This window comes from Beta vulgaris, chromosome 6 (assembly GCF_026745355.1).
Source record: "Beta vulgaris subsp. vulgaris cultivar EL10 chromosome 6, EL10.2, whole genome shotgun sequence".
NCBI classification, from domain to species: Eukaryota; Viridiplantae; Streptophyta; class Magnoliopsida; order Caryophyllales; family Amaranthaceae; genus Beta; species Beta vulgaris.
This window is the reverse complement of record NC_079207.1, coordinates 67119078-67143290: the sequence shown is the minus strand read 5'-3', so window position 1 is coordinate 67143290 and position 24213 is coordinate 67119078. Positions and strand designations below refer to the sequence as shown.

General features: G+C 35.0%; 3 protein-coding genes across 6 annotated transcripts; 2 read left to right on the top strand and 1 right to left on the bottom strand.

Moving 5' to 3' along the window:
* Window positions 1–1375: 1375 nt before the first annotated feature.
* Window positions 1376–14019, bottom strand: LOC104897615 (urease). 4 transcript variants are annotated; one of them, XM_010684539.3, is made up of 20 exons: window positions 13782–14014; window positions 11945–12105; window positions 11286–11359; window positions 9672–9717; window positions 9242–9347; window positions 8978–9120; window positions 8672–8782; window positions 8128–8291; window positions 7655–8033; window positions 7420–7528; window positions 6966–7105; window positions 6609–6746; window positions 5721–5812; window positions 5496–5625; window positions 5048–5206; window positions 4168–4335; window positions 3801–3935; window positions 3220–3291; window positions 2334–2565; window positions 1376–2185 (listed from the first exon to the last, which is right to left on the bottom strand). In XM_010684539.3, the coding sequence occupies exons 2-19, from the start codon at window positions 12068–12070 to the stop codon at window positions 2344–2346; spliced, it is 2514 nt and encodes an 837-aa protein (XP_010682841.2). In that variant the 5' UTR covers window positions 12071–12105; window positions 13782–14014; the 3' UTR covers window positions 1376–2185; window positions 2334–2343. The 4 variants fall into 4 exon arrangements, 3 of the variants coding, with proteins under 3 accessions (XP_010682841.2, XP_057251448.1, XP_048503345.1); XM_057395465.1 differs by lacking the exon at window positions 13782–14014 and adding an exon at window positions 13265–13741; XM_048647388.2 differs by lacking the exon at window positions 13782–14014 and adding an exon at window positions 12997–13078.
* A 1533-nt stretch (window positions 14020–15552) lies between these two features.
* LOC104897715 (jasmonate-induced oxygenase 4-like) lies at window positions 15553–18382 on the top strand. The gene is made up of 4 exons (XM_010684652.2): window positions 15553–15684; window positions 16034–16272; window positions 17167–17494; window positions 18146–18382. Exons 1-4 carry the CDS (start codon window positions 15553–15555, stop codon window positions 18380–18382), a joined length of 936 nt encoding a protein of 311 aa, XP_010682954.2.
* Window positions 18383–23102: 4720 nt separating this feature from the next.
* Window positions 23103–23699, top strand: LOC104897714 (KIN17-like protein). Its single transcript, XM_010684651.2, has one exon. The coding sequence runs from the start codon at window positions 23103–23105 to the stop codon at window positions 23697–23699; it is 597 nt and encodes a 198-aa protein (XP_010682953.2).
* The last annotated feature ends 514 nt before the right edge of the window (window positions 23700–24213 follow it).

The following is a 24213-nucleotide window of genomic DNA, read 5'->3' as shown; positions in this document are numbered from 1 at the left end:
TTTTTTTGCTTTTAGCCAAACACTAGTACTAAAAGACATAAAAGAAAATTAAAAAAATTAATTAAAGGGTGGACTAATTAGCATGTTCATTTAATTGTTATTGATCATAAATTTAGTGACTTTTTAGACAAATTGGGTACTGTTTTCAACAAGATTTAGTTATATGAAACCCAGGCAGTAAGAAAATTAGAGACAAAGTCACAAAGCCTATTAAAAGTACTGAAGGTGGGGATGGTCCAAAACTTATCTAATCTCATAAAAGCCTACAATACATTAAGTTTTTTTTTCTATTCAGTAATTAATTGGCCCAAGCAACACTTTCTTCACCATACGAATGTGTTCACTTATTAATTTGCACCCAAACAGGGTCAGTTCTCATGAGGTAAGGGGTAAGAAGGGGAATCCCAACCTATAAGAAAACTTGTAAAGACTGAAACAATCGATTTATACCCAAAAGTAAATATTTACACAAACTCTCCAGATTGAGACTGATGAGAGTCAAACACCCGACCATGAGCTTGGGAGGTGAAAGCTCCAACCACCGGACTCCCACAATGACCTCGAGCCTAAATCTAAGTTAATTACATACTATGATTTTTTGCATAATACCAATCATTTCAAAAGCAATAGAATTGAAAGTGACTAAGTGATATGACCGGCAAAATAGACTCGTACTTGTTGACCCGAAATAACCGACACGAGACCCATTTCCTACCTCGAAAATAATGACCTGAAATAGAATCGAAACTTGAAATAACCCGACCCGAAAGTGAAATAGACATGAATATAATCGACCCAGAAGTTACCGAACCCGCAATTGATCCGACGATGATGACCCCAACTCGATCCGGACCTGAAAAATTGTCATATTAGTTGCTTTTTGAACAAATTTAAGGAAAAAAAGTATCATCAAATATTATATATGGTTTAGCCACTGTCCATTAATCTTTTATGTATATGATTTTCAATCTCGCAAATAAATAAAACACATATAAGACTAATGAGAATAAAATTAAATAATTAATGGACAATGACTAAACCATATATAGTATCTGATAACAATGTTTTCCTTAAATTTGTTTAAAAGTAACTAATATGATAACTTTTCGGATTGGATTCATCATTATCGTGTCAATTATGGGTCAATCACTTCCGACTCGGGTAGATTCAGGCTTTGGCCATATTCGCGTCTATTTTATTTTCGGATCGGTTATTTCAGGTTTTGGTTCTATTCGGGTCATTATTTTCGGGTGAAAAAACGAGTCCCGTGTCAAATATTTTGGATCGGGTCAACAAATACGAGCCTATTTTGCCAGCTATAAGCTTCTCTAATCTTCAAGTAAGTTGTTTAGACATAAAATAATCAACATAAAGATTTGGGCTTGTAATCAATAGACTTAATATTTCCCTCATAAAAAAGATATACATCAAACATATTTCAAGAAGATATATGATCAAACATACTCTCAAGTCCTAATCCCCTCTTCACAAAAAAGTTGTACATTCACAACAAATGTGATAATTAAACTAAGCTTCCAAACATACAACAAGAGGTTAGTGTATGTATGACTTCTTATATGCTTTTTTTTTTTTTTGAATAAAGGAGCAATACTATTCAATACTACTAAAGTTTACTACATCCCTTTGATGGTTATTGTAGCCAGCCATGCCCCTACTATGGCGAATGGTTATGCGCCATCGGGTCCGATAAGGTAGCTAGCTAAAACATTTAGTCTATCAAGTTCATATAATTTAATACAAACCGGGGGAGGGGTGCTCAAAATACACAAGATGTTAAACCTTCCGTTTTCCCCTTTGCATTCTTAGCAATACTATCTGCAAGCTTGTTTGCTTATTTAAAGAGGTTATTCCCTCTTTCTCCCCTCAACCATCCACCATACAATAACAAATTTTGCCAAAAAAAAGGGTAAACAAAGAACCACCCTACTAGTCTCATTTGCATTTTGGTTAAATCATTAGCTAAAACAGCTTGATATCAAACTTTTCGCTATTGATTTTACTAAAATATCCATGAGAGTAGGTCGTTTAATCAGTCCCGGGACAGATTTTTATTGTTCCTCCTCAACCCGACCCCTTTATTTGTGTGGAAGCACAAAGAACTTCTCCATTTCTCTAAAGCTCTGTGTTTTGCATAATGACTTTGATATGTTTACGAGTTCTCAACCTAAAAGAAAGAAGAAAAAATAATTTGCTGTAAGTTAATTATCGTGTTTATGAATTATAACATATATTCTTTCTTGTTTCGAGAGAGAAATGAATTATGATATGTCCAGCACATACCACATAAGTAAACTAAAAGTGGATAGACTTACCGGTCATAGCCTAAAACAAGAAGTAATTTCGGGACAATGGAATAGCTGAAGCTGGAGAACAAGTAAGAACCTCGCCATCAGCAGTAACTGTATACGTATCAGGGTCGACTGTGATCTTTGGCAGCGAATTATTAAGTTTCATGTCTTCTTTGGTAACACTTCTTACGCCACCCACAGCTTCCACCCTCTTATTAAGCCCGTATTGTTCTTTCACGCCCTTTTCTAGAGCAGCCTGTTGATGGTAAAATGGGCAAGTATGAGCGTCTTCTTACTAATTAGAAAGATATATACAAACAAGTGGTGTATGCATTTGGAATCATCAAAAGTTAGCTGTTACACTAGTAAAGACAGCTATGCCTCAATAATGGGACAATGTATATGATATTAGCAATATATAGATGAGAGTACTTGGGTAATCTTAAGTACGAAATGATGGAGAAAGTAAGTTTTTGTTATACGTCTTTGTAGGAATAAAATGAGTGGGTCATAAATGTCAAAAACCTCGCTACTTGCCATGGTCTTAAGGGGGGAAAAATACCTAACAGAACTATCACAGCTCTTCAATTTATGATATTATAGAGCAAGTTCGAAAGATATCAGAACTAGAAAGACTAAACTAGTATCTGATGTTCAATACATTGACCAAAAGAGGGTTTCCGCTTGAAGCTTGTTGGATAATATTGAGTGGAAGAATTTCAACATTAAAGTCAATCATAGAGGATGCTTATCCTGAAGTACACCCCACATACAACATTCATCCCAAGTAGAGCCCTATTTTTATATTAATTTTCGTTGTGCGTGCTATTTATTCACATATACTGCAATTTGAATGTCTAAACTAACTTCTGCTACTGCCTACTCAAAAAGTTTGGAAAATCATGTATACCTTGCTGACAAAAGCGATCGAGTTAGCACTTCCAGCTTTTCCAAAAGCTCCAAACATCGGCCTCATTATCACCTGCAACAAAGCCTAGATACATGAGAACTGTATGCCCTTCTATAGCATGTGTATGTTTCTGCTTAAAGATAATTTCTGTTCCTATCAAATTGTATGGTCACTAAACAAAATAAAACAAGCCAACCATCATTATTTCCTCAGTCCATATTAGTCACAAGTTTGTAACACTATGACTTTTGAGGTCAAACTGAGAAAACTTCGACCATCTGCACTCACCAACATATGAAAAAACAGTCACCCAGGAATTTGTCAGATTCATTTCAATGTCTTCTATATATAGTTGTAAGCTTTTCATAATTTATACTAATATGTAACTAAAGATATCAATGGTCAAGATAGAACGTTAAAAACCACAAAAGTTTTTCCAACTAATATAGAATGAAGGAAGTATATTATACGACACGGATGCTAAATGTATAGTTCACTCCATGAAATTGCAGAGGACAGCTCCAACATGAAATGGAAGTAAAAAGCAATAATCTGCTAAGCAACATAAAAATTATTGTTACCGGCTCTGGTGTTGGTATGCTAGCATTAGCATCACCCATATTAGCCCATGCAATGTCACCTCCCTTGATTATAATTTCTGGTTTTGCGCCGAAGAAAGCAGGATTCCACAGAACAAGATCAGCCAACTTCCCAACCTGCAGGGAAAAAGAATTCAATGATCTATGACGGCTCATATATCCTTTGTGCAAATTATGCTTTTAAAGTTTAAAGAACCTAAGAATTGTTTCTAAAATATAGGGAAAATTCGATCATGCATACAAAGTGAAGAGCCAGAAAGATTCTGTCTTACAGAGATAAGCTGGAACTTCTCACATTCCAATTTTTAAGATACAAAATCTGAAAGCCAGAGAATAATGTGCAGCATACCTCGACTGATCCAACATACTTAGAAAATCCATTAGCTATGGCCGGATTAATTGTGTATTTTGCTATGTAACGTTTGATTCTGAAGTTGTCATTATCAGCATCACTTGACCCCAATGGCCCTCTCTGTACCTTCATCTTGTGTGCAGTTTGCCAAGTCCTACATATAACCTGCACAAGTGAACACAAGTGAAACAAGAAATATCAACTGCTTCACCGAACAGCTTCTTACCAGTTGTGAAAGAAAAAAAATAAACAAGCTTCTTGCTAGCGTTGACTTTCCTTGGACTAGTGAGGATGGCTCCTCATTAAAAGAGTATTACTTGTATAGATCTTTTTTTAAAAGGTATCGACAAAAATTGTCAACATCTCTATAAACAACACAACTTGATTTGTACTAATACGCTTGTCTTTTCTGTGTAAACTGTAAAATATTGTAGATATATCCATCCCTAACTCAACCAAGTTGCTTAATATAGTGGTAGGCTTCCTAAATTGTGGCTGAGAGGTGGATTTCGCTTCACCCCCCCCCCCCAAAAAAAAACACTCCAGTGGGCCTTGTCTGCAAAGCTGGATTGGGTTTAAACTGCGCGAGATTTCCGTCCTATTATGTCATTCTCCTTAACATATTATTTGAAAGATGTCCCCAACACAACAGACAAAGCATAACTCACCTTCAAACCCACAAGGCAGGGGCCCAACTCTCATCGCCCTCCTTTGGGGTCCCCTTCCTTTAACCCCCAAGTCACAGAATCGACTCTCATCGACCTCCCTTGTGAAACAAACGTGGCAAAACTTGGATCATGACAGAAGGGAGAGGAGGAGCGAATACAGAGAGGTATATTTACATTATACTACATACGATGATATCATTTTAACAAACCTCTCCAATGCGACCCATAGCTTGGGAGTCAGAAGATATGATACTAATGGCACCAATATCATGCAGAATGTCTTCTGCAGCTATAGTTTCAGCACGAATTCGTGATTCAGCAAAAGCCACATCTTCTGGTATGTTTTTGTCGAGGTGATGGCAGACCATCTGCATGAATACAAAAGAAAGTGAACATTTATAAATGAAAGAGCAAGACTATTTTTTGAATTATTGTAAGTTGTCACTAACACCATTTGAAAAGACTGTGATGTCCTTTCAAAAGGCAACTAACACCATGTGAAAAATTCTGCAATTCCCTTATAAAGTTGACTAGAGTTTGACATAGTAAGGATACATACAAATTTTACACCTTGTTGGATATCTAACTTGTTGTTTTCACTTTTTCAAATAGAAAGGAGGCACACATAGACAAGTGGTGGGAAGGAGAAAGCTATACCAGCATGTCAAGGTGCTCATCTACTGTATTTGAAGTGAAAGGTTTTGTAGGATTAGTTGAAGATGGAAGAACGTTTCTAACACCACAGACTCTGATTATATCAGGCGCATGACCACCACCTGCACCTTCACTTCTCAGACATTACCATAAACCGACACATGAGTGAAATGGGTAGAGTCAAGCCAATAGTTTTGTGAAAGGGATGAAACAAGATGGAATTGATACCTGTGGTAAGTATGAATTGTTCTTCCTTTAAATGCATCAATTGTATGTTCTACAAATCCAGATTCGTTCAATGTGTCAGTGTGAATATTGACCTGGAAATGAGACAAAAAAGGAAATATAGTCCATGAAGTTAAGTAGCATGCTTGTCATGCAGGTCCATATCATGTGGGCAAGGGAAGGAGAGCGGATAATAAAATATGTGTTGTGACAGATGCAATAAACAAAGCAAAAAAAATCAATGAACAATTGACACAAGGAATTAACGTGGTTAACTAACAATGTATTAGCTATGTGCACAGGCATAGTAGAAACGATTTATTAGGTTTAGGAGAGAGTACAGATTACACAATAGAGACATAAAGTTAATTATAGGGTTTATATAGTACCCTACTCATTAACCTAAACAGATGAGCCTAAATCCGAAAGTAAAACAGACTCGATATATTAGATAGCATATAAACCGAAAAGTGTGCTTGGTTAATCCTAGCGTCAGATAATTACTTCAAGGCATAGTTCAACAATATGAGATGCAGCAAGTATCAGATACAGGCATGCAGCAAATTCCAAATGCACGTACCGTGCTATGACTTTGGAGCAATCAAACTCTCAAAGTAAAATTATCCATGGGTTAATAATGAGCTGTGCAAATGAATAGCCAGCAAGCATGTGCTTGGTTTACTCCAAGCATGCTTAGCTATACTTCTAGAGTTCTTTGTCCTTGGATCATATGGTGTATATGCCAGCAACTTCACATGACTTTCTTTGGTTAAGTACATGCCCACTTTACACATTCAGAGCATGCCAGGTTCACGAATAGCTAATGAAATCTAGGAGTAGATCATTTGAATATTTTATCCTCTAACACATACTTGACATGTATGTAAATACCTGAACATCATATTCTTCTGCAACATTAAGGCAATTATCTATTGCAGCAGGAGTAGTTCCCCAGTCCTCGTGGAGTTTCAGTCCCATTGCTCCAGCAGCTATTATTTCAGGAAGTCCTTCTGGCTTAGAACTATTTCCCTTGTTAAGGACATTAAAGAAAAGGACTTGTAAAATTTAATGGTCCAGTGAGAGTTTGAATATCAAATGTTAGTTTATGGGCAAACAAACAACAAATACAAAGAATAGAAGTATGTATATTTATCCACTTCCCAGCAGCCATGTGAAAGAGTAATCTTTCCAAAAAAAAATATATATAAAAGCTTATGAACCTAAAAAGGAGTAAAGATACAAGCATACCTTTCCAGTGAAACCGAAGTTCAATGGTAGGTTATCCGTCGCTTGCAACATTAATTTCATTTGTGAAGGTGCGGGTGTGCAGGTAGTTGCACGTGTTCCATCAGCTGGTCCAGTTCCACCGCCCACCAAAGTAGTAATGCCTACAAATGTAACACAAGCTTATCATGAAATTAGACAGCAAGATATAGATGGAAAGTTGAAAACAGTCGAGAATACTAAGTATTATATTGATACATTGTAACCACGAGTCATGACCTAAGAGATAAACTGGCTAGTGCTTTGGCTACTACAAAGTACAATGGCAGTACTTCCTTTTACTATCCCAAATCTGATGAATAAGAAGTTAAAGCTAGATAGTATCAGTAATTCGCATATTTAGAAGCTAGCCACTGAGCCAAAAAGGGCAAACAAATAACATAAAAGGAGTAAGAATAAGGAGAATTTAGATCCTCACCACTGGATATTGCTTCGTAAGCCAATTGAGGACATATAAAGTGCACGTGGCAGTCTATAGCCCCAGCAGTAACAATCATTCCTTCTCCAGCAATCACCTCAGTATTGACCTGATATATTTAAGAATCGATCTCAAATGCATTATGTGATATGTACTATGTACTTGGATAGCTGGAGCAAAACAGGAAAAAAAGAAACAATAATTCAAGTAATAAACACATGGTGGACATCATTACCCCGATGATCATGTTTGCTGACACACCATCCATTATATCTGGATTTCCTGATTTTCCAAGGCCAGCGATGAGGCCTCCCTTAATACCGATATCTGCCTTAAAGATTCCAGTGTAATCAATGATCATGGCATTAGTAATAACAGTATCCAGACAGACAGCTGCTGGGTACCCAGAAGACTGGCCCATTCCATCCCTTAAAACTTTTCCACCTCCAAAAACACATTCATCACCGTAAACTGCAAGGTCCCTTTCTATTTCTGCAAACAAGTCAGTGTCACCAAGCCGAATTTTATCACCAGTTGTAGGGCCATACATGTTTGAATAAGTCTCATGTGTCATAGTTCTAGTGAATTTTGAATCTTCTCCCGTGACTCCACTACTGTAATCCAATTAGGAGTGGTGTCTATGATAAATTGTCGCTAAAAGAAACTCAAATTCTTTAGACACAAATACAATATGCAGACGTTAATGACCTGGAATTTTCTTCTTCTAAGTGCGCAAATCCTCTAGCATGTATGGTCTCCATTATTGTTTTAATATTGGCATCCTCAACAGGACCATCAGCAATGTTGTTCCCTCCTCTGATGCATCTCCTGCCTCCAATACTTACAAGTGTGACGCTTTTCGGATCCCCTGGCTGCAAAATAAATGGAATCATTTCAAACAGAAGTGAACCAAGTAGATTTCAGGTTCAAGATAAAATACTATGAGTAAACAGTAAAGCACCCTATGGAAATCGGCTTACGGTTTTGTTGAGAAGTTCAAGAAAATGCATGAAATTCCTAAATAACCCTTAAACCTAAAGATGGCCTGATGAGTTACAAATAATGATAGAGGAGAGCTGCCTAAGTTGACAGTTGGTACTTGGTAGATAGGATTTATGGAATGCCACAATGTTATTATACTAGGATAAATAATACTACTATCTATGAAGCGGAATGACTATAAACCTTACTCATCAGAATTAGAAGTATGATAGTATCACCACAGTAAGAACTAGAAAAAACGGAGTCAAACCTCAAACCGAGTTGCTGTTCCGGCAGGTATATTCAATCGCATGCCATAAGCTTTGGTTCTATCAAATATTAATGCAGGATTCACCTCAATGAAATGATAGTGACTGCCAACCTGGACATACAGGAAATCAAGGATGAGAATATGCTGATATTGGACCTTTAAGAACAGGAAAGGGCTTAGCAGTGCCAGAACCGACAGCACTCATATAATGATCCATTTAAATCATCAAATAAGTGCCTATGACCAAAATAAGCTCATATTGGACCAAACTAAATAAGCAAAATGCAGCAAAAAAGCCGAGTGCACCTGAACTGGTCTATCTCCGTTGTTGACAACTTTGAGAATTACAGCTCTCCTTCCATTATTCAGGGAAATTTCTCCAGCTCTGGGCCTCAACTCACCAGGGATGATATCATCTTCCATCTCTAGGAATTTTTCCAATGATGGAACTGCAAAGATCAAGTTCTAATCAATGCTAAAGAATAGATGAAAGCTTTCATCAAGGTGCTACTATGCTGCTGAAAATCCACCAGATAATTGATGTAAACAACCTGAAGTGCAGCGTGTTACCTGGAAGAAAGGAACCATCAAGAGCTAACTCTAAATTTCCATTTTCACTAGCAATAGGATCATGAACTGTGATCAACTTTGTGCCGTCTGGGAAGGTCCCTTCAACCTGAACATGTGAAAAACACATTAAAATATAACGGAATATTCTGAAATGAGCAGAGCAGTTACACAATCTTTCAGTCCTCAACAATGTGTGTTTTGTCTAACTGCTTCATCATTTTCTTATAACCATTTTTTATAAACCGAAGCATTCCCATGAAAATATGAAAGGACTGTCAGATGTCAGAACCCATAGAAGGAATATCACGGGTGATCAAAAGAACACCTCTGAGTACCCTGAAACTAATTTCTATGGAAAAATCAATAAGACGTCTGTAAATCATTTTAGAGCCAGAAATCACAAAGTTTAATAAGCATTACAGCCAATTACCTGGACAGTATGTAAAAGGTGGGCAACAGCTGGAAGGACCTGTCGCCTGTCATAGTTCAACTACCTATTAGCTTCTTAGTACATTGATTAGAAGATATGCATGCCTTTCTACAGGAAAGTTCAAGAAAGGGGTAGAATAAATGCTGCAATAGCTGAACACCACTTAAAAAGTCCAGATAATTTGCTAGATTCAAGAATGACATAACATGGCTAAACAGTGATTTCCAAATAAAACCAAGCAAATCAAACCACCTTGTAGGTGCTAGGTTAGCAGCTCAGAATGACTGAACGAGCAATATAATATATAACACAGATACCTTCTAACATGAACCACCTTAGTCACTAAATCACTAAGCATCACACTAGAGCTAATGACAATGTAAAAAAAACATCCTCAATGTAAACCTCCAATGCTGGCAAAGAAACTTGTCACCTTCCCTAGTTCCCTTAATGACATAGTAGAGAAAACAAAAGATACAAAACTTCAATTACTCAGGAAATACACCTTCTCTCCATGTTAAGCCTGCATAAAGTCTGCTGGACAAGAATACAAGGGAACGTCAATGCATTCGTTTTCAACAATGACAGACCCCAACTTTCTCATCTCAAAGTTTAAGGCCTATTAGGGATTTTGTACACCCTATGCAAGCCAATAGGCTCTGAATTCTTTAAGTCATCAGATATCCAATCAGAAGCACACCATAAATAAAGCACCCATGCTTAACCATTTTTATTGAAGGCGGTGAAGAAACTTACACTCAGCCACATCAATTTGGGAACATAAAAAATGCAACATGGAGCTTGTCCTGATCTTAAAAATCTTCTTCACCCAACTTATTATTAGCAATTTAGCATCCCGAACTTTCCCCACAAAGAAGTCTTTGCAGATCATTGACTAATGGTACATTTACAGAATTCCTGTCAAGCCACTCTTTATGACGATGCCCATCATAGGACATACTCTTCTACAGCAAACATTTAAAAATGAGGAAATGGCAATGACTAATGAGTTTGTGAGTTATTTACGTAGGATCTCTCTGGTTAATGTCCACAGTAATGCATGAGCACAACTAAGAATGTCTTTCTATATATTGATTTTGATGGCCATTCAGTGCCACTTCTCTAGGCAGTAATGAATAGTAATCAAACCAACCTCTTCCACTGCGACCAATTAATTATGTCAGCAAGGTCCAAGAACAAACACTCTCTTTGCCATCTAAGGATTAGACCATTTCTATTAGCAAGCTCTATCCTCCTTGCTGGACACCTAAAAATGTCTCCATCTTACTCTCTAACCATGTGCCTAATAAGAAAAGCCGGTTTCTTGGCCAAGAAAAAGACCATTGACAAAAATAACAATTGAATATTTTCCAGCAACACATCAAAAGTCGTAAACCCATGTGCCTCAACTCCACACATTTCATACTTGACCTGAACGGCCGCCAAACAAGACAAGAAGGTCCAAAATTAAGAACATAAGTAAATAGATTTAAATTGATTTCTAGCACCACAATACGGTTCTTTTCACATCATAAGGAGACACAGACATACGGAACAGTAGCTTATTGTTCTTCTCTGGAAGAGCTGCTAAAAATGACAAAAATCTACAATTACCTTCCAAGAAGCTGCTTCCCGATGTCCATCAGTTCTGCCACACCCTTGTTTCCAACACGAACAAAACTCAATATCTGTAGAACAAAACAGTCAAATATATCAGCCTTTTGCTTTGCATGACACGTTAACACTTTGTTGTTCCGTTTAGATGATTTCATGAAGATATATTATCACATGAGCAAAGAGCTGAAAAAAGTGGAAGTTCCAACTCCATGACTAAGGAAAGAGTATTATGTGTCCTCCTTGACTACAGAAAGAGTATTACATGTCAGCTGAGAATTTAGACTCCCATCTTGATCAAGGGATGCAAAGAAATTTAGATAACTCGGTGTACAAAAGAGCCGATATCTATTGTGCTTCCACATACATAGGAGAAGTTTACCACACTATAATAACTGTTGGCAGAAAGCAAGCACTATAATAACTGTTGGCAGAAAGCAAGCATAAACACCCAATTGCAAAGGGAACACCATTTTAAAATATGTACACAAAAAAAACAGGAGCTCGTTCCAATTGTTAAGAAATCATAATATAAGTAATTGAAATGATCCTGAAGACTTCATTTGAGTAAACAGCATCAGAAATGCTGACGTAAGGACTTAAATGATGAATATGGCATAATGGTATGGGTCTAAAGAGAGGCAAAAAGTGTTAATCACCTGAGTTGCAATGAGAGCCACAGCTTCCGTATAATTGAGCCTGAGTCCACTAGCAAGACGCTTTTGTGCAAGGAAACCAGCATTATGAAGTGCTAGTTTCTCAACTTCTCTAGGATTCAGTTTCATTTATTATATTTCTTCAGAAAAGGGACTTCTATCAACTGCAGTAATTTAAGATTGTAGAAATGAGTGTAAGAAGGTGCTCATATACAGGAGAACAGGACAAAAATAAAAGTGGAAACACTTCTCACGAGTTGTGAGTCAGACATTGCTTCTATTCTTTGAGTGCTTACCTATATTTAACTGGGTTTTTTGAACCCATGCTCTAAGGCCTAAGCAATTAAAAATCATTTCCAAAAAAAAAAAGAGTTCCTAACTTTTGTGCAGATATAGCAACTAAGAACTAGAGTGGAAGATAAAAGCCTTTCTTCCTACACTCTCTTCATTCTTCTCCAGCCAATGTAATAGAAACTTGATTGATGGAGGTAAAGATAAAAGAAAGACGCTCAGTGTGATTTCTGACACTCACTAGCAGTGTTCTACTATGACAAAAGAAAAACAGATATCAACATAGGGGAAAGCTTCCCCCCCTCCACCCCCAATTAGCAACTTGCTGCCAGGCCATTAGGTTGGTTTTGATTGAGTAGAGAACACTTCCTTTCACCTTGGCTATTCAAAAGAACATAATATGGAATTTAGGGTCGCGACAGAAGAAGATATTCATTTTCAGAACAAAGAAAGTTAACTTTCCTCTCACCTTTCCCTTCATACCACTATGTTCTTTTAGTGTATGTTATTCTTTATGAATTGCATGTTCTTTTATGAATGAAGATGATATTTTCTCTTTTATTTTGCAAAGCAAAATTTTTAACTTTAAACTATATGTGATTTCAGAAACATGATCATGCTCCAATGTGTAGATTCTAATTTGCATGTTCGTTTATACATCAACATATCTTTCTTTACCCTATAGCTCTATAATTTGTGAAAAAACTGTTTTACAGCATCACATATTACAGTGGAAAGCTTTTAAACCAAAAGTTATCATCAACCTCACTATGAAAGAAAATCAAAATGTCTCTCTTCTCTTCCCAAATCCATATTTTCCCTTATGTTCTGCAACTTTCGAGTATTCTGCCAATCAATCGAAAAATGATTTAAAATCAATCATATCAGAGTTCATGTGTACTCAAATAACCCAACATACACAGCCAAATTTAGACCAAATATTGAAATGGTCATTCAATTGAAGGTCTCCCAACTCTCCACTTCCACCCTTTCTGACATTTATGAAATTCAAATCAAAGCGTTACAACTTACAAGTCCATGCATTTACCAAGGATGTCTTAGCCTAGTAGCTAAGACTAAGGTGTTGTGAACGATAAGTCACATGTTCGAATTCATCCCCCTTCTTTCTACTTTGTACTGTCTTCTTCGTGACTCATATGAATCAAAAAACAAGTCCATGCATTTATTAAACTAAAGACCCAAATTTTAATTAATAAAAATTGGAGAAATCTATAAACATTAGTAACCAGAAATAAACAGAACAATAACTGATCATCAAAATATTAATTACATACACTTAATTAAATAAAACAAAAAACAATGAAGTTCATAAATGTCTAATAAAAGCAACAAGAAGTCCCCAAAAGTTCATACCATAAACATAATTGAAAAAAAAAAATACATAGCATAACATGTATAAACTAATACCCAGAAAAAAGAAAAGAGAATGTGATCATCAACTCATCACAAACTAACCATCAACTAATAAAACATAAAAACAAAAAAAAAAAAGACATTGAAGAGCAAAGGAAAGAAAGATAGAGTTGACCTGAAAAAGTTAAGCAAAAATTGAATCTTCAAACTCAAAAATGTTTGGAATGCAATAAAGCAAGAATCTTTTTTGCTGGTTTTTTTTTTGTTCCTCACAACTGACTGTAAACGGTGCGGTGGGAAAGAAGGGTATCTACGATACATTGATACTTGATACTCAATAAAGTCAACAGTCACATAGATGGAATCTCTGATGGGGCCCACAAAAATGTGGGTAATTCGGGCCAACTTTGAGGCCTAGTTTTGTTAAGATTCTACTAAGAATCTAATAAAAACTTCAAAGATGTGGAGTACTTTTGGGTGGTTTAACTTTTAAGGCTAAAGAAGAATAAAGATGACCTTAAGAATACTTTTTTTTGGTAAAAAAAAGAAGGTTAGGAAATGGCCCAACAATCTGTTGGTATCGTTTGTACTTTGTTGGATCTTTCTTAGGAAATTGACATGTTAGGAGAGTTTTTTAAGATCCTACGTTACATTTCTTTACTACTTCTTCCGTTTTTATTAAATTGTTATTCTCTCTGTTTTTATTAATTGCTATATTGTTGTATGTACAATAATTTAGATAATGTTACTTTCAACCTTTTAAGAAGGTACTTTTTGACCCATTTAATATAAAATAACGAAAAAAAGTGAAAAAATAGTACTTTTGGGTGTTAAAAGAGAAAAACAAATATAATAGTAATACTTTATGGTGGATCAAGTACCTCAAATAAAGAAAGGTCAAACAATGTAGCAATTAAAAAGAAACACCCATATATGAAAAATGTAGCAATTAAATAAAAACGGAGGGAGTATTAGGTAACCACGACTTATAAAAAGTACTAGGTGTTGTGCTGGCCACTATTTGGACAATGCCCCTAGTTTTTCCAAAGATGACATGACATGAATTGGCTATATCTTTCTAAAGAGATCTGATTTACCAGTAAAGAGACGTGGTTTGGTGGTAGAATGATCACACTCTGATCATGTAAATATTCAAGGGATCAAAACATGATAAATAATTTTTTGTAAATTTGAAATGATAGATGTGATGTTATGTCTTACGTGACGCTAACATGTGGAGATTTGGCGATACGTGGCGGGCTCCAATATTTCCCCGCGTGTTTTAATAATAATATATACATTATTTTTTCTTGTAATTTTTGTCATATTCCGACCTATAACATTTAATTATTTGTTTTTTTTTTATAAAGTTATGGCCCCCTTCGGTCATTCCTAAAAAAAACACATTTTTTCATCTTCTAATTAAATACTTCTGCTCTATTCAAAAAAAAAAAAAAAATTAAATACTTCTGCCTCCAAGGCACCCACAATATAGCAAAAAATGAAAGGCGGAGGAAGTATATCAATACCTTTTTTTTTTTAAGTGATAGTTACACGAGTACTTGATTCCTCAAAATAGGTGCTTATACTAGTAATAATACTTACTCATTTGTTTTTGGCACTAAAACATTAAGATGTATATGGCATAAGAGTAACGTTTGGCGTATATATGACATGAGAGTTTTCATATGACTTATTGTTTTTTTTATATTTAATGGTGTTTTCATGTCAAAAATTATTATTAACGTCAAACAGAAAGGACCGGTTACAAATCTATATGCATTAAGTCACCATAAATATTTAGAATTCAAAACTGTTCTTAATTAATTAATCACAACGTTTTTACCTCTTTGAAATATAAATATAAACCACACTATATATCTACATGATAAAACACAACATTTGACAAAACTTGTAAAGATTCATACCTCTATTACATAATAATTATGAATGATGATCTTCCATACATGGATTCCAATGTCATTGATCTCTCTCTTCTATCTTCATCATCTATGGTTGATAGTGCAGAAGAAATGAGGAAACTTAAGTCTGCACTAGTCTCTTGGGGTTGCATTCAGGTGATGTTTTGCCTCATATCATGAGTACTTATGCACTTATCAAATAGAGTACATAGTTGCTATTGATCCTTCTAATTTTTACTAAATAATTGAGAAACTTTTAACAAACTATGTTACATTATAATGTATAAAGACTCATAAAGATAATGATATATACGCGATTCGATCTCAAATACCCCATAATACATCACGAATTAAGCTAAGCAGTATGTAGTAACGCTTTTATATAAAAGTTATTGATCATCGATTGTGCATAAATATAATGCTATATTGCAATGAGTAAACAGATACGGACAGTAAATAGCGATTGGGTAATTTTTTTGTGTTTATGTTTTTGCTATTTTTGCAGCTTGTAAATCATGGAATGTCAATTGAATTTTTGGACGAAATTCGTAAAATTAGCAAGGAATTCTTTGAACTTCCTTTGGAGGAGAAAGAGAAATATTCAAAGACATCTACAAACCCTGATGGTTATGGTACTGATTATCCAAACAATACTTATCCCATAAGTTACCGATTGTTTCTCAAAATTTATCCAGAAAATCAACGAAGTCTTGAACGTTGGCCAGAAAATCCTCAAAGATTTAGGTAAGGAGCATCTCAATCACATTCGTTATTATTTAGAAGTTTTTAAGTTTTCCTATGAGTATATATATCAGAAATTTTGTTTGGTTGATGCAATAGTTGGCAGCTTATTAAAAAGTTTTGAGAACAAGGATCTCTATCATAGATGAAAAAGTAATATATATCAACTATATTTGAAAATAAAAGATAAGCAGTTTTACAATTGTGAAAGATTTACACAATATGTACATATATATTACCCACGGCCCGTTTGGTTATTGGTATTAAATTTGGTAATGGTAATAGTTTCTAGTGCAAATATGTGAAAGCATTCCCATGTCAACATCTACGGTAATGCTAGTTTATCCCAAAACACCTATTTTCTTCCTAAAATTTCATTACTATTTATTACAACTTAGGAAGGTGGTATTGGGTGGTAATAGAAATTTATAAAGGAAAACTCATGTTTTGGTTTGTTTTTTTTTTGTTGGCATATATTTCAGTCTAATTTTATCAAAATTTTCCCCCTTTTATTAGTTGTAGAACTTATGATAAGTGATAACACCACATTATAAATGTTACTACTGTTGGAAAAAAATGTGGTGTGTTGGAGCTAAAGAAAATAAATGTAGTTCATCTCATTGATGGAAAAAACCAATATAAATTATAATGTCACCATAGTTTAGCCTTTAAATTATGAACGAAGTATCATTGTCCTTAAGAGGTTGCCTCCTATGTAATTTTAGACATTTTATTATTATATTAATGAACTATTTCGCTTTTCCTAACAGAAAAAATGAGCTAAGTACTATTTATTTATATGTATAGAAAATTCCTTTCAATCACAAATAAAGTACATTGCTTCATATTTGATTTTAAGTCTCATAATTAATCACACATATATATTCTAATTTGTAGGGAAGTTTTGAATGAATACACCATGAAAGTACAAAAAATACATGACTTATTTGCACAAGCCATGGCAAAATCTTTGGACTTGGAGGAAAACACATTTCTAAATGGATATGGCGTGCATTCAGAGATGATATTACGAATTAATTACTATCCACCATTTCCACTTGTGGATCGTGCTCGTGTAATGTCTAGACACTCTGATGCATCAGCTCTAACATTTTTACTCAAAGATAGGAAAGTTGAAGCCCTTGAAGTACTTCAAGATGATAAATGGTTTAAAGTTCCAATTATTCCCCATGCTATCATGGTTATTATTGGTGATCAAATAGAGGTATATATGCATTATGGTCTATCAATGGTTCATTGTTATTCACAATTGCACATATATATGGTTTCTAAATGAAAATATATTCATTTTATCAATATATTTCTGAATAATAATCCCCATATTATTTGTGAATTAAAGAGAATATATAATGTATTTTTTTCATTCACCTCCACCTTTCATGAACTAAATAGAATTAAAGGCAAAAACTTTTCTTAATTACATTATATATTCTCCTTTTAAAAAAAATATTCATTATATTCTCTTTATTCGCAAATAATATAGGGATTATTATTGAGAAATATATTGCTAAAATGAATATATATATATATATATATATATATATATATATATATTATATATATATATATATATATATATATATATATATTATATATATATATATATATATATAAAATTAATGTTGTTGGGTTTGTTTCAATTAATTATTTTATAATATCAACTTTTATAATGCTTTGACAAACAAATCGTTACACTTATTTACAAAATTTAGCTCTTGCTAGTTGTTTACGATGCTTAAATACTCTATATATGACGTTTGTGATATGATAATATTCAGGAAATGTAAATGGTCGTATATTAAGGACAATACTTTGCTACTTCTATCTTTAACCATTGTGAATTTTCTTTTTGTAGATGATGAGTAACGGTATATACAAAAGTGTTGAGCATAGAATAAGATCAAATCCAGAGAAGGCTAGAATATCTCTAGCCTTATTTTGTTCACCTGATCTCGAAAAAGAGGTTGGACCGATAAAAGAGTTGGTGACTAATGATAGGCCTCCTTTATACAGAAATGTAACAAGATATAAAGATAGTTTTGAGAAATACTATATACAAGGCCTTCGCCCGATATCAGTTGTGAAGATTTGATTGTTAGATGCGACACATTTTCTAAAAGGTGATTTGACATGCTATTATATTTATTGGAGTATGTATAAGTTATATTATGCTTACAAAGGTATAGAAAACCTATCAGGGTCTTCTATATATATTATTATCAAATTATTTTTGTGTTTTAGTTTGGTGCGAATATTGTTATTGGACTATAATATTGGGATAATAAAATCTAGTTTAATTATGATGTTTTCTTTTATGTGTGAGAAGATCGGCTATAACTAAATAATCTTTTACCAATCGCGAAAATAGGAAAATTATGCATTTATGCTTAAAATTCATCATACCCTTAGTTGTAATATCCCGAAACTTAAGCTATCAGTTGATATTAAATATAATCATAATGAGTACTTCAAATTTTCTTTACTACACAGAGTGACTTAATATTTCTTATAATTTGACTAATATGACGTGAATTTTATACTAACTAAACTATCATTGGATTATTACCGTCACATCAGCATCAACTACCCTCTCATTCTTGTAGTTAGTCCGAAAGGTTGTTATAGTTGTTGTAATAGAGCCTTGTAATATTCTGATGATAGTTAGTTGTAAGTATTCTTTCAATACATATAAACACATCTTCTTTCTCTCTCTATTTTTTCTCTGTGAGATGGTTAGAACCTCATAAAATAACATGGTATCAGAGCTAAATCATTTCAAAATTTTGGAATTTAGTAATTTTACATAAGAAACATCAAATATGACGAAGTTTCAGATGCAATCAGGTGTTATTTTTCTATTTCATCTTGAACTTCTCTAATTTTGCCAAAATCTTTCGTTGAAAATTCTTGTTTGCATCATCATTCTCTCTGAATTGTTATTCTGAAATTGCTGATTGTTTACGATATATCTGAAATTATGAAATGCTTCTTCACAATTTGCTACTGAAATTTGTGAAATCATTTCAATTGCTAATTGCTAGCTGAAATTCTAGTAATCTGTTGAAATCTTAGATTGATCTCTAGTTCTTGTTACTATTATTTGAGCTGAATCTTTCTTTTTCTCATTTGATTTTCTCTATAAAACTTCATCAAACTGCATGTAACTGAACACCTTTATCTGAAACAACTACACTTCAACCTAATCATGATCCTATGAGCATTTATCACATTCATCCATCATATGCTAATTCTACACAGATTGTATCTGTTAAGTTTAATGGAATTGGATTCAGTGACTAGAAGTGTTGAATGATGACTTCATCATCAACTAAGAATAAGTTGCGTTTTGTTGATGGAAGCATAGAAATTCTTGATAAGAGTAGTAATATCAAGTCTGGGAACGCTGTAATAATTTGGTCCTTTCTTGGTTGCTTTCTAATATTGATCATTCAATCAAGAAAAGTGTTTTATTCTTTAATACTGCTAGAGAAATTTGGAAGGATTATAAGGATAGATTTGGTTATTCATCAATGCCGCAAGTTTAGTTCATTGAACAGAAGTTATTTGAGATCAGTCAAGGATCCTCAAGTGTTTCAGGATTCTATACTTGAGATTAAGCCACTTTGGGATGAGGTGCATGATGCAAATCCCTTACCTTGCTGCACTCGTAACAAGTGTACTTGTAATCTGACTCATTTTACTTTTTAACTTACTTCACCATATATAGAATTGGATTAGATTGTGAAGTATTATCCACGTTTTCGAATAAGGGCTAAAATGACATTTAGTAAGTGAAGAATATTTAAACTATAATAATGTAAGTGAAGTTAAGTGAATCTATTCCGACCTTAATGCATAGAATAGATCTTCTTCCACTCACCACTAGACACCGGTGCCGCCGCACCACCACCACCGGAACACCACTGCACCACCACCGCCGCACTGTTACCCCGACACACCACCACTGCATACCCCCACCATCACCCCCTCTCTCTGTTTTTTTTTTTCAATTTACAGTGAATTTTTTTAAAAAAAATTAATGGAGCGTCCACCATGGCACCCATGGCAGGCGCTCCACCACATGATGAGGCGCCTGCCATGGGCGCCTCCATCGGTGGTGGGGCGTCCATGGTGGACGCCTCCCTTAAATTTTTAAAAAAGGAGGCATCCACCATGGAGGCGCCTCACCATGTGGTGGAGCGCCTGCCATGGGAGCCTCCACCTGTAGTGGGGCGTCCATGGTGGACGCCTTCCTTCTTAAAAAAAATTTAGAAAAAACAGGAGAGAAGAAAGGGGTGGCGGTGCCGTGGTGGTTTGCCGCCTAAGTCACTGCGCCGTAAAGCCGGAGTTCTCCTCGCCGGAATCCTTGTCGCCGGAGTTTTCGTCGTCGGAAATCTTGATTAAAAATCCTTAAGGGAGGGTGGGAGAGTGGTGATGAGAGTGAAGGAGAGTGAGAGTGGGAGAGTGAAAGTATTATAATACACAAATACATATATATGTATTTATACAAGGCATTAGTAGGATATTTCAGAGCGGCGTTTAGCAGACGAGTAAACTAACGACAGTTGTCGTCCTTGCTGGCTTGTCCTTTTTTTTTTTTTTGAGGGGAAGCTGGCTTGTCGTTTTCATATCGGTTTTACATAAACCTTACTACAATTTTGTTTTGTTCAAATTATTTTCAATTCGTATAAGAAAAATTATGTTGAAATAGATTCAAATACGTTCAGCAAAAACTAGGTTTAACATACTTAGAAAAAATGTTAAAGATACAAGCTAATAAGATTGAATAAAGTTAAATATAACCTAATAATTTTTGATAAAGTACAATTAAATTCAGATAAGCAAAAATAAAATAAGTATAATAACATGCCTTACATTGAATCCTACTCTACCAATATATCAAAAATTACCACCACCCCACCCTGGGCTTTGCTAAACGACACCCTATAATTTCCTACTTACGCCCTAAATACAGTATATTTATATACTGTATTTATATACTTTACATTTCTTTTCTCTCTCCTCTCCCTAACTCACTTCCCTAACCCCTCCTCCAATTTCAAAAGTTTACTTCCCACCCTACCACCAGCATCACCATCAGCACCACCTCCACCACCTTACCCCGACACTTTAGAGGATGAAACTATTACGACCTTTGGTTCATTAGTGGATAATTGGACCGCGATTTTTTGGCCGCCTTCGAGTTGGTTTGTACATGATGAAGAGTACCCTGAATATGAAATGCAAGATTAGTGCTTAATCTTGAAACTATTAAGCTTCTGACATTCTGCCAATGTTTCAAGAGTACTCAAATGCCTTATAATATCGAGAAGCTTGTGCAGTATGATTGTATTGTAAATTCTCTGCAAACACATCGCCACATCTTTTGATTTCAGTCAATTAGTACTGAAATTAAAGATGGTTTATTTCTGAATTTTTTTTTTTTAAGAAGGGAGGCATCCACCAAGGACGCCCCACCACCGGTGGAGGCGTCCTTGGTGGACGCCTTCCTTTTTAAAAAATTCAAAAAATAAGGAGGTGCCCACCAAGGACGCCCCATCACCGGTGGAGGCGTCTTTGGCAGGCGCCTCACCATGTGGTGGAGCGCCTGCCAAGGACGCCGCCACCGGTGGTGGGGCGTCCTTGGTGGGCGCCCCTTATTTTCTGATTTTTTTTAAAAAAATAAAGAAAAAATTTTAGAGTGATGTTTTCAATCATTATGCATTGTAGCAGGTATTTGATAGCTTACTGCTATATCCATATCCAACATAACGTTGTGATTGAGTAAACAAAATGTTTTGAAATCATACCTTTGTTTGTGGTTATTATTATCTTTATCTAGATTAGGTCATCTTATCAATCTCTACTCCTTTCCTTCCCGCTGTGGTGGTGCCATGGAGAAGGTGGTGGTGGTGTTGTGGAGAAGGTGGTGGTGGTGGTGGTGCTGTGTAGAAGAAGGTGTGGTGGTGGTGCCGTGGAGAAGAAGGTGGAGGTGGAGGTGGTGGTGGTGGTGTAGTACTAGGGAGTGAACATTCGAAATTGGAGAGGGTTTAGGGAAGTATATAAATACAGTATAAAAATACTATATGTAGGGCGTTAGTAGGAAATTATAGGGCGTGGTTTAGCAAATGAGATTTCGTATTTCAATTAACCTCGCCTACCCCCTTAATTACTACTATTTATTTTGGATGTTGTGTTTCGGTATTGCCCAACATCCCATTCCAACCCCAATTTCTCTTCCTTGAAGACAACCCTCACTACCCCTACCACCACCACCGGACACCACCTGTGCCACTAACAATCTCCTTTTCTTCTTTGGTTTTTTTTTTTTTTTGAATTGAGGTGAGTTTTATTTTTGCATGCGAAAATTCCTCCTTTTTTATAACTGCAAATTTTTTCGGGCTGATTAAATTCAAGCTGAGTTCAAATTTATGATTTTTAACATATAAACTTTTTATAGTAGGTTAATAATAGGTTTTTAAATTTCTTCTTTCTACCTTCTTTTAACTTTTTTTTAACATATAATTTTTTTTCCTAAATTGCTAACATATTAGAATTCGGACTTGTACTCCTCACACTTGTGTATATAATATAGATGATTTGATTAGATTGATTATTTCTTCATCTTTCGTCTTCTCAAACTTTTCTCTCTGGAAAAAAAATCCCTCTTTTTTTAGCCGTTTAGGGTTTTCAAATTTGGCGATTGTTAAGGTACGCAATTCTGCAAAATTTAGTCAATTTTGGGTTTTGTTATTTGATATTGCGTCTGACGTTTGACGTATTAGTATATTTTGATTTTTGGATATTGAATCATGAGAATAGTACCAAAAGCAAAAGGTTTAGCGGAGTTGAAATTTTATTGTGAATATTGTAAGAAACAGTGCAAGGATAACAATGGATTTAAGATTCATTGTATGAACAAATTTCACCAGCTTCAAGTGCAAATATTCAGTGATTATCGAGACGAATTTACCGAAGCGTTTTCTAAAGATTTAGAGGACGGTTTTTTAGAGCATTTGATGCGGTTCCATGAATTCCACCGTCGTGTTTCGGCAAAGTTAGTTTTTAAGGGTTATATGAAACAGAAAGAGGGTAACGTCGATTGTTATTTTTATAAGACCAATACTAAATGGGAAAGTTTTTCTGAATTTATGATGCATTTGTTTCAAAGTCGGAATAAAAAGTGTTTGGTGGAGAGGATACATGGGGAGTGGTTTGTTAGTTACAATGTTGAAGATTCTGAGCCTTTGTTGAAGCGGAAGCGAGTAAACTTGTCCCACTTGGAGGATAAGATTGCCAATCAATATGAACATGACGTTAGCGTTGGTGGTGGTGGTGGTGCTGCTGGTGGTGGTTACGCAGGGACAAATTCTTACGACGAGGTGAACCTGAAGGAGCGTGGAAGTTAAGAAAGGATGCCTACCATACTTCCATTTAGTTGAGCATATTATGTAGTTTTGATCATGTGTTATACACTTCTACATGTGTACTTATTCTGGTTATTTAAATATGTTTCTGGATTTGATTATTTTGACAAAGCAAGTACCCATGGTTTATGTGTTGAAGGCGATTGGTGAGATTGTTTGTGTGATGCACAATAATGGCTTTCAGATTCATGATTTTTGTGATCTTATAATATGATGAATTTTACATGATAGATGCATTTGTGCATATGTTTTTGTTGGTATATAAGTGTTTTAGTCCAGTCGAGGGATCGCATGATGTCATAACATATGTTGCTAGCAAAGATAAAATAAGTAGTTGGAAATTGGAGTCACAAAATAATTAATTAGATTCAAGCCAAGAGCGTATGTGCTGTCAATGTCATTATTCGTTGCATGATTTTGTTACAATACAAGTTGATATGTTGAAAATAACCATCTCACTTGTTTCATAAGACAAAATAATGCTTTAGAATATATT